General features: G+C 46.8%; 1 protein-coding gene and 1 pseudogene across 1 annotated transcript; both read left to right on the forward strand.

Annotated features, from left to right (window-relative positions):
* Nucleotides 1-6,466, forward strand: part of LOC128879821 (uncharacterized) — an 18,531-nt pseudogene extending 12,065 nt beyond the window's left edge.
* Nucleotides 6,467-6,981: 515 nt separating this feature from the next.
* LOC128879208 (mutS protein homolog 5-like) lies at nucleotides 6,982-10,400 on the forward strand. The gene is made up of 11 exons (XM_054128141.1): nucleotides 6,982-7,071; nucleotides 7,161-7,690; nucleotides 7,774-7,947; nucleotides 8,027-8,496; nucleotides 8,570-8,806; nucleotides 8,873-9,011; nucleotides 9,072-9,435; nucleotides 9,515-9,727; nucleotides 9,800-9,940; nucleotides 10,008-10,066; nucleotides 10,150-10,400. The coding sequence occupies exons 2-11, from the start codon at nucleotides 7,173-7,175 to the stop codon at nucleotides 10,256-10,258; spliced, it is 2,424 nt and encodes an 807-aa protein (XP_053984116.1). The 5' UTR covers nucleotides 6,982-7,071; nucleotides 7,161-7,172; the 3' UTR covers nucleotides 10,259-10,400.
* The last annotated feature ends 604 nt before the right edge of the window (nucleotides 10,401-11,004 follow it).

Raw genomic sequence — 11,004 nt, forward strand, 5'->3', positions numbered from 1 at the left:
GCATCGTTCGCAACAGCCCACGGCGGCGAGGAAGGTCCTGCCCGAGCCACCCAATCAGAGGCTGCGCGCCACCGACAACGGGAGCATCATTCACAACGGCGGGACCATAAGCGGCCGCAGACCACCGGCGTTCGCGTCCTCGCGCGACCTTAGCAAGGTAAAACACTCGTTTCCCACCCGAGGGACCTAGATAGATACGAGGGTGAGTCATTAACTACTCACTCTGCCGTGTTACCTCTATGGGCAGGTAGACTTTTACGGAAGACGTTTACGTTAGTTCAACGAGTCGTCGTTGATTCATAGAATGTATAGAATTCTCCTGAAAGTCCATGCCGATTTTTGGTAGGTGGTACAGATCTGAATATGTATGGATCCCTTAAAAGGTAGAAAGGTTGTGGAACAAAATGGTACCTATCTTAAAAGTTGGCACGAACTTTTAATTCCTCAAAATTTGTAGAAAGAGGACACTTAAACAAATTAACCAATGTTTCAGCACGATGCGCCCTTCCGAGGCAGGAGCACCTCCGCGTCGAACGTGGTCGAGTCCCGCTCGCGGAGGATAGAGCGACACTGTCGTCGTTACCAGAGCGACGCCAGCCACCAGGAGCTCTCCTTGGAGCTGAAGAGGTTTGGTAGCGAGCCGGACCTTCGCTACTCCCCCGACACGAGTTCGTCGCTCCAGGATCGAACCAATCCTGGGAAACTGGCCGATGGGGACGAAGGAAGGTCCTCTGGTTACAGACGCGGCGACAGGGACGCCAAGGAGCGCGTCGAGAGCAGATACAAGGCCAGGAAGAAGTACAAAGCTCCTGCTCCGCCGACGTTGCTTGAGCTCGCCAACAACCCTCAGAACGGCGATCCCAGGTGCGCCAGAGACTTCGACGCTCGTTGTCGGTTCGAACGGGAGGTCCAACCGCCTCCTAGACGCTCACGACTGTTCAAGACCAGGGCGGAGTCGAAGAAGGCTCAGGTCAGCTGGCAGCTGTCTGGCCTGAACCGTGCCTTCGATCGCGAACGTGGACGTGGACGGGAACCTAGCGATAGAATCCACGATTGTAGGAATGGTGGGTGTTCTGGCCAGTTTTCACCAGAGTTGAATTAATTGTAATTGTAAAATACACAAATGGTACGGATATTTATGGAACTCGACTAAAACTCTTGTTATTATACACAGATACCTCGCACCTGCACGACGGACCCTCGCACCAAGTCAAGACGGACCCTCGTCGCGGCAACGAGACGCTGACCGCCGTCGAATGGCAGGATCGCGAGAGGATTCGTCGTTCCGACGACCATCGACAGCGTTCCAAGCTCTTCGATGGAAAGAACACGCTCCAGAGGAGCATGAGCAGCCCGGAATTCCAGGCAGAACTCATCCAAGTAGCGAGAAAAGTGCGCGACAAGCTCGATTTCACGGGCAACGAATCGACGACCGAGTTTCGATCGCTGGATAGGAGACTGGAGGTCTCTCTTAACTCCATGGGAGATCGACAGTTCGAGGAGGGAAGGGAACGCGCGGAGAAGAGCCCTGAAAGGAGAGTTAGCCGTGATTCTAATGAACGCGTGTCTATGAAGAGCAGGAGCGGAAGTGGCAAGTGGGTAGAGGAACGATTTAATGCCGAAATCAAAGCAGAGGGACCCTCGAGCCCTGATCGAGACGAAGCTAGGAAGCCCTTGAGGGAGAGGCGGGAAAGCAAGGTGGCGGATCGTCGTCGACGAGCCAACGAAAACGGGAAACACGGAAAACGCAACGAGGTCAGTATAAACTCCTACAAATCTTCTTCCGTGCTTTCTTTCCACCGAATTTGTTATGACTTTATCAGAGTACAAGACTTCTATCTCGTCATGGATTTTTGATATAGATGCATTTATGTGTGCATAACTACAGGACTATGTCGGTGTAGTCGGTCGAAACGCAGTGGAAGCATCGTCAACGCGTGGTTCGAAGGATGCGCGAGAAACTAGAGGTTGGGCAGCTGGGAGGGCGAGCACACCAGAAACCCAGGAGAGGAAGGCTGGGGATAAGGAGAACTCGGACCCCAGGTGGTGGAATGGCGATGCTGCGAGCAATCGTCGGAAGCAGTTGCCCGAAGAGAAATGGCCTGCGATCGTGCCACCTGAGAAACCGGAAACGAAGCTGGGACCTGCCTTTCCCGAGGAAGGGAAGATCCTAGAGGAACGTCGTCGAGAGGACGACCAGTAAGTTCACCTGCGCAGACTCTCCTTTAATTCTACAACAGAAATTAAAAAAAATTGAAGTATATTCATGGTATATTTATTGATCTTCGAACGAAACAATACTTATACGCTCCTTGATTGGTAGGTTCCTCTCGTCAGCGCAGTCAGCTCCAAAGACGTTCTACTTCGGCATGAACGAGATACTGACGAGCGAATCTCGCAACGACGCGCACCACCGAAAGGAGGACACACGAAACAAGTTCCAGGACAGAGACGACGGCAGATCTTCGGTGGAAACAGCTGACGATACGGATGACAACTCGGTATAAGAAATATCTTCTCATTCGCCATGTTCGTTTTACTTTGTCTACCATTGTTATTTATAACTAGCATTTTTTCAGGGGCGAAACGTAGTGGAAGACATCTCCCTAAAACTGCGACCAACCCTGCCAAAAAAACAGCTGGAGATTCCACGGTTTTCGCCATCGGCGGCGTGGAGATTGCTGTCAGCTTTGGAAGCACCAGGACCTAGCATGAGCACTGCCAGCGAAGAAATACCGGTTCGTAAAAGACCACAGCACTTTCGCGAAAGAAGAACGAAATGATATAATCATCGTTTGCCATGTTCATATCACAGGTGATGTTCGAGGAACGCATAGAGCGTCTCTCGAGGCCACCGCCGCCACCGCCGCCATTGCTCGCGCTGGGTCCTCGTAGTCTACACGACAAGTCTGGAGATTCGGGTATATCCGGTGACGCTGGGGCAGCGAACGACGATTCCTTGGACGTGAGTACCATAAACAGGGTGAAGGCACCAGCGACGAGACCGACGTGGACGCCGCAGCAGGACTTGGGCGAAGAGTCGAGTAGCGACGCAGGCGTCGATTCGCCACCACCCCTGCCTACCCCGCTCAAGTATCCCCCTAGAGCCCACGTCTTCTCCCTCTCGTTGCCCAGGGAGGACGCCAGAACGTACCTCTGCGCCCCAGAAACCAAACCCAGAGAAGGATCGACGTTTAATTCCTTGAAGAAGCTCAAGAGATCGGTATCGGGAGCGTTTGGTATCGGCGACATCCATAGAAAATCTGCACCCGACGTTCTGGATGACAACTGGTTCCTGTCCACTAGTGCGCCCACCTCGCTGCAGCACAACCAGGTCGTCGAGGTGACGCGAGTCTCGACATCCGTATGGAGACCGTTCGTGGGCCGCGAACGATCTACAGAAAACGGTGACGATCCCGAGGAAAACGTCGACAAGATCGACGACGATGAAGAGGAAGACGATATAGACGGTGGTAAATGTCATGCTGTGAATTTTACTAGCGTTAAGTCAGACTTGTGTAGAATCATAGTTTATAATAATCAATAAAATTTTATAACAGCGGAAGACGAAGACGAAGAGGTGGACGCAGAGGGCGACGACGAAGTCGAAGAAGACGCAGGCGACGAGGTGTTGTCGCAAAGCAAGTTCAACGACTTCCCCGTCATCATGAAAGCTCCTTCCTTCTCGTATTTGACACCTGGAGGCCACGTCATGTACCTGCCAGAGTCGAACGAGGCCGAGCATCGGGTGCTGAGTCTGAACGGCAGAAAAATAGCTCCCACGGGACAGGAGGACGTTACCATTCGCGAGAAAACTTGCTCAAAGGAAACGGGGAACGGAAACGACCGCGTCTCCTCGACGAAACGACGTTCCAAGAACTCAAGGTCTTGCAACGGTGGTGTCGCGAGTTCGAGGACGACGGGTGAGCCTTCGAGCTTCGTCGAAAGGTATGAGAATACAGGCGAGGCTAAGCAGAGGCGACACTCGTCTCCTTGCGACCGAACGCCTAAGAGAGAACCATCGCCAGAGTCGAAGGAGAGGAAACCGCAACCAAAGAACAAGTCGAAGAGCAGACGGTTCACCTTCCAGTCGACGGTGAGACAGATCGAGAGGCGCAGGTTGGCCGAGAAGCTCTCGAGGGAGGCAGAGGCGAAGGAACGCCAGAGGAAGGGCGAACTCGAAGCGATGAGGAAGGTCGAGGAAGAGTTTCAGCGCAAACGCGCCAAGGAGAAGGCGAACATCAGGCAACAGTTGCGTCTGTTCAAGGAAATGGAGGAGAATTTTAAGTAAGTGAATTAATAATAATTGAATCACCTTGAAGAGTATCCCTTTTTTAAACGATGAAATAAATTGCAGTAGCCTGCCACCTGTGGAGTGGGATGGCTCGCAGCTGTCCCGCGCCGAACCGGATGGCGCTCCCTCTTCAACAGCTTCCTCTCCAACTTGGCAGCCAGCTGGAAAATCGACGAGCACGCCTGGAAAGAACTTGGAAGCGAGCAGCGAGTTTCATCGACATCGGGAGCCTGGCTCTGGTTCGGGATCGGCATCAGACTCGAAGCACCGTCGCAGCGAACAAACCAGCTACCGACCCAAATACTACGACTGGGCCCCTGATACCTCATCTAATCTAGAATACAAACAGACTACCGTCCATCCAAAGATCGTTTGCGACATACCCAAAAGTTCTCCCGTGTTCGTAGACGTGAACGTTCACCCTGGCAAGCCTGTAACGTCAAACTCTACCCCCAGGTCCGACAATTACAGGTAAACTCCAGCGTGTAGGTTTCCTTTTGGAGTCTATGAATCGTGGGAGATGAATCAAATTTCTTTTTTTACTTTCACAGGAAAGATTTTGCTCATGGCGCGATGATAGCTAGGTCTTCCTTCGCGAGCAGCGACAGCGAGCTCTCTCAGCCAAACACGAGGCCGCATTCCAGGGAAACTGGAGCCAAAAGCAAAACCCATAGATCTAGGTACGTTCAACGGTAACCGTGGCAAAACCTCGATCCCTGCTTTTGTCGATGCCACAACCACGTTGAACGCAGTTACCCACCTCTAAGTGCTATCCTTCGATTGTCGACCTCTGACTATATGCATGCCACGTGCTCGCGGCCCTTCGAGCCCCCTCCCTTCGTTTCTATAAACTCGCGCGATCCATCGCGGGATTCGAATACTAATGTTTGGCTATTTGATTTTTCGTTTCATGCAGGTTTTAAGGTGGGCATGATATATGTATTACATACGCGTAGTCTTAACGCCTCTAGTCATCTAACAACGCTTCACTAAAGCTAAACGAGAGAATGCTTCTAATTGCGCATGGACCTTTAAGCGATTAGGCGACTCGCGACAGATGTACATCGTATTTTTTTTAAATAAAAACTGAGAAGTTGATTTGTCGAGTCGCCTAATCGCGAACCATTTCTGTCGTTTCGAAACGCGACGGAAGAACAAAAATGATGGAACGCAGACACAAAAGAGCAAACGAACGTTAAGCAGGTCGGCTAGTCCAGAACGAAGCGACGACGCGGCGACCTCGGAAGAGGAGACTCCTCTGGAACCAGCGAAACGGCCGAGGAATCCCACGCACGATTTCATACTAAACGGAGTACAACCTTTTACGAAGAAGAAGACTTATCGGCCGATTACCTTCAACCCTCAACCCCCTCCACCCATTCCGAGTTAATCGTCGAACCTTTTGATCATACACGGAAAAAGATGATTGGTTGCCCTCACAAATAAATTAACCCTTGTCCTACAGCGATGCGCCTAGAAAGACTGGGGGAGATAGAGGCTATGAAATCATGGCCCAGTATCCACTACTGGTTAAAACTAACGAAGACAGTAACTACAAATATTAATAAAATAACAAATATATGTTTCTCATTCTAAGCATTATTTATAAGAATTTCATACTTTTTAATGAAGCAGAATAATAACTAAACGAAAAGCCTAATTGTAACCAACAATAAGGGTGACTAGCACCAATTACATTTAGTGGGTGTAACTATTATTTAATAATTCTGTCTCAGCTAAATATTTCGTTTAAGTAACAAGAAAAGGCACATTCGAAATAACTTACAAGATATATGACATGATTTTACCTTGATGAAAACAATCCTGTTTGGGTTGGCTTAACCAGTTATACTTTTCCGTGTAGGATGTGTTGCTCTTGAGTATATTACAATCATTGGTTAAATTCTTAGAAGCACTGGCGTTTGTTACCTTGAAATCTTCTCTTTTCCTCTGAGTTTTTTAATTTGATTAACTATTGTACATTCGAACCGTTAACGAATACGAGATACTAATAAGAGCGCTCAAATTTGTAAGACGTAAGATTCTAAAGGACTCTATTTTCGAGTGGTTAACTGCACGAACGATTGCAAGCGTATTTTCATACAACACACGTAAACAGACGCGCACACAAGTACACAGATACATATGTAATATAAATAAAACATGTCCTTGTTATAACGTGGTTTTTATTTTCTTAAAGACGTACTTTAAGTTAGTTACAAACCCTTTTAATTAGTTTACTCCAAAAATACGTGTGTTTAGATTTTCAAATTTAAGTTTCGTTTAGTGGCGTCATCTAGTAATGTAAGCGCGAACTATTTCACGAAAAACTTGGCCCATCACTGGTAGATCACTGCACTTGCGCAAGAATAAATATTCGAAATTCGAATACAAGTCTCTTACCGATACGTTTGAAATCGTCTCAATAAAGCGAAGATCATGAACATCATCGGAAATGGCTCTCGATGCGTGGCTGCCTCGTCGAGTACAGGATTCAGATCCTCTCGAACCGCTCCTTCTAGTGCTCTCATGTATGAACATTGTTCGCAAAAAATTTGTAACCTGCCATGTATGAAAAAGAAAAGATTAAATAATTACTATCCCTTATCCCACAAAGACGATCCGAATTCGAACACTTGCTATCGGAGAGTAGCGACGAGGAGGAGACCTCGAATAGCAAAGAGGAAGCGATTAAACCTCAATTAACAAATCGACGAGCAACGCAACCCACCAATTCCAAGGTTCCAGAAGTTGTTGCTACCGAAGACACAGACGAGGTAAGTACCAGAGCATCGTTTAAAGCAAAAACATTGTTCACGTTACGACGACCACCACGATCGCCGGTTCTACTCTTCTTATTCAACAGATCATCTTATCAATGATTTGGAACAAGAATCACCTTGGCGCCGCATATTACAACATAGCCACATCTGAATTATTCGTAATGGAGGACACTCCTGAAGATATCGAACGATTCGACTTATCGAGAGCTCTGTACAGGCAGTGCCAGCCACACTACTTGGTCACGATCGCTGGCGCGCCACTTATCTTCCTCAATGCTGTAAAAAAGATGTTGATGGAAACAATGAACAGCGAAAGGGAGTCTTTCAACTCGAACGATCGCGTGCGCAACACCGTGTTGAAGTTGGTGGGCAAGAAGGAACACAATTACGAACGATGCGCTCACAGAGTAAGGTGTCTTCGATTGGAGTTCGAGCCGAGGAACGCGAGCAACTCTGTCAGGCTTACTTTCTTAAACAGCATGTTGAATTTCAAATGCCACGCCATGATTCACGCGCTGGGGTTGCTGTTGTTGTTCGTCGACAGGCACTGGAACAACATCGCCCTGGATCCAACTGGAAAACCATCCTTTGTAGCGCTCAATTACGTCATGTTGTAGGTTTCAGCGCACGGCGAGCACGCGAAGTGGTGACGCTACTAACTAATACACATGGTTACTTTTTTTTTTTTAATTCAAGGCGCGACCTGGTCATGTTGGACGACGACACTTACAAAGCGTTGAGCATCGTCCAAGCCAGGGATCACCCGAGCCTCTTTAAATTTGGAAAAACGACCACAACAACGAAGGGAGCGAGTCTTTTCGCTCTATTGAATCGCTACTGCCACTCGAGACCTGGGTCACAGTTCCTATGGTGAATATATGGAATAAACATCTCTTTTTAATCATAATGATTCTTACTATTTCTTTCTCTTTTTTTTTTTATTTTTTAGGAAAACGCTGCAGCATCCAACGCGAAACCTCGAGGTGCTTCAAGATCGGTTGGACGCGGTCGAATTCTTCCTGAATCCAGCCAATCAAAGCGTGGTTGAGAATTTGTCGTCCTGTTTGAATCACGTGTACCGTTTGACGAATGCCATGCTGGCCTGGTGCTCCGGGCCACAGGCTAAAGCGTCGAATTGGTACAAATTGCACAAGGTAATCATAGCGCAAAGAAATACACATTTTCTGCATAGTGGTAACAAATTCATTTATTTCCAGACTGTCTCCCACGTAATTTGCATCGGCGACATATGCGAGAATTACGCAGAGAGGATCGGCATTTGCAAACGAATCGCTGAAAGCATCACGAACGAATCGCAATACGTGAAATACTTCATCGAGTACATAGTGGACTTCAGCGAAAGCAGGCGAGAAGGAAGACTCACGGTGAAACCAAACGTTGATCCCTTGCTGGACGAATGTGCGTGTATATTAGGGTGGTCTATGGTAGTCTACTACAATCTATTATCAATTTTTCGCTGTGCTGTCTTCAGTGAATCACGTACGCCGCACTTTGCCCGAGCTGCTCACGCGAATGGGAGAGAAGGACATGCGAGAGCATCTTCCAACATCCGTCGAAAGTTGTAACATGTTATATTTGCCAAACATCGGCTACGTCTTGGCTGTGACCAAATGGAATCCAACTCCACCCGATGACGTGGTGTTTCGAAATTTAGAATTTAAATTTAGCATAGACAACGTGAATTACTACAAGAGCTCTTCAGCAAAAGGTAGCTACGAAAACTTGAACTGTCAACGCGGTATCCTCTTCTTCCCAACTAATTGCTTTGGTTCAGAGCTGGACGAGACCGTGGGGGACATCATCTTGAAGATAGCGATTCGACAAAATCACATCGTGCAGAAACTGATACGTTTCGTGAAGAAGCACATCGCACAGATTTTGCAAGGGGTCCAACTATGTGCTGAACTGGACATGTACGTATAGCTGGCGAAACAAATGCTGTTATTGTTCTAAAGTACTGTATTTCTTCGTAGGCTGTTGGCGTTTTCGAAGGTGGCGCGTGATTACAATTACGTCAGGCCAATGATAACGGCGTCCAAGATTATAGATGTACAGGAAGGTCGACATCCGATCCTGGAATGTTTGACGACATACGTCCCGAACGACATTCGCTCTGGGAACGGTGGGAGCCTGATCAAGGTTATCACGGGCCCAAACTCCTGCGGCAAGAGCATATACCTTAAACAGATAGGACTTGTGATATTCATGGCTCACATAGGATCCTACGTCCCCGCAAAATCGGCCACTATAGGGATGGTCTCCCATATCTTGACTCAAATGTTGAACACGGAGAGCGTGGGACTGTATGCCAGCTCGTTCTTGCAAAACCTGAGACAAGTACTAGTCGACATAGTTGTGTTCGTAGTGATTATTGAATCAATTTACATCGTAATCACACGGTCCAACTCTGTTTCAGATCAATGTAGCCATTCGTGCATCTACATCGGATAGCGTCGTGTTAACCGACGAATTGGACAAAGGAACATCCGAAAATAGTGGATGGCCGCTTGTTGCAGCCGTGTTGAATTCATTCGCCGAAAGGGGCAATAACTGTCCTCATGTGTTCGCCGTGACGCATGCCCACAGTATCCTGGAATTTCTCCCTCGAACGCCACTGATCGAACGTCAGGTAAACAAGATTGTCCACTTGGTAGAACGTTACTTTCTTCGTTTGCTTTTATGTTAATCTTGTTTTTCTTAGACTTTCGAGTACATAATGAACGAAGACGAAACCGTGGCCTTCCTGTATCGAATGGTTAATGGTAGCACGACGAGCAGCTTTGCTCACTATGTGGCAAAAATTGCAGAATTGAACAAGGATGTCGTGAAGCGTGGGTTCGAAGTAATTAATCGTTCTGATCGCGAATTAATATCCCTCGACTCCTATAACTCATTCCTGTGTATTGTAGGTGTTCGAGAAAATTAAAGAGGGATCTCTCCCATCGTGTGTTATCCAACGCTCGGACACGTGAGATTCCTGACTTATCAGACTCTTTTATGACCTAAGTGCAACGTAAGGAAAACTTCAGTACGCCTATTTTTTAATTTCAGGTTAAAACGGATCGTTCGATTATCGAGAAAAACTACGAATTGCAATTTAGAAGAATTGAAATCGTTAGTGAAACTAGCTGTGCTTCCAAAAGTAACGAACAACGAGTAAAAACCCGAGGAGATCGAATCCGATTGAGAGGACTTGAACATTGACTTTTGTTTTGACAAATAAAATACTCATTTAATAACTCAAACTCCCCTCCTTTTATTTTATTTTATTATAAATTTTTTTATTTCGGGTAGGAGGGTAAGTATAGTATATCTATCTTCTAACAATTGTTACGTGATTGTTGTTAATAACTATTACTACTCTCGTTTACTTTCTTTTAGTACTTTCATGTAATATTTACTGACTTTTGATTATAAATTCAATCAATATCTTGAGAAAAGTTCGATCGGCTTCGTGCTGACTTTACCTACATTCGGTAACAATCGACAAGGGTTCTCTACATCACATTACAATCTTTTGGGAATTATTTCGAGCTCGATTGTTGTTTTATTGTAATATAGCAATACTTGTGTAGCCAAATATTTAAAACTAATCATTCTCTTATGTTACAGGTTGGTGGTAGAAATTCGAACGAGGAGTGGCGTTACCGACGCCATGATGAATTGTCGACACTTTGAGCGGGAAATGGGATTGTCTCCAGTTCAAACGGGAATGTCTCCATGTCCAGCAGCATTTGGCGAATTGGCAAAACTGGTAACTCATTCAACTAAAAAGGTAAGATATTTATTTATATTAAACATTAAATTTATCGACTACCAAGGAATCGGTTTGCGGTAGACGCCGATAGATGGCAAAATGAGCATAGGTTACCTACTATTAATTCTATCAAATTTAGAAGACTACCC

The sequence above is a fragment of the Hylaeus volcanicus genome, chromosome 7, assembly GCF_026283585.1.
Source record: "Hylaeus volcanicus isolate JK05 chromosome 7, UHH_iyHylVolc1.0_haploid, whole genome shotgun sequence".
In the NCBI taxonomy this organism is placed as follows: domain Eukaryota; kingdom Metazoa; phylum Arthropoda; class Insecta; order Hymenoptera; family Colletidae; genus Hylaeus; species Hylaeus volcanicus.

What these genes read in the sequence shown, in the direction of transcription:
- LOC128879208 (XM_054128141.1), top strand. Translation starts at nt 7,173, where the DNA reads ATGATTTGGAACAAGAATCACCTTGGCGCCGCATATTACAACATAGCC. An exon ending in CAAGAGCTCTTCAGCAAAAG is followed by an intron (nt 8,807 to 8,872) that starts GTAGCTACGAAA and finishes GCTTTGGTTCAG; the next exon opens with AGCTGGACGAGACCGTGGGG. An exon ending in TCTTGCAAAACCTGAGACAA is followed by an intron (nt 9,436 to 9,514) that starts GTACTAGTCGAC and finishes ACTCTGTTTCAG; the next exon opens with ATCAATGTAGCCATTCGTGC.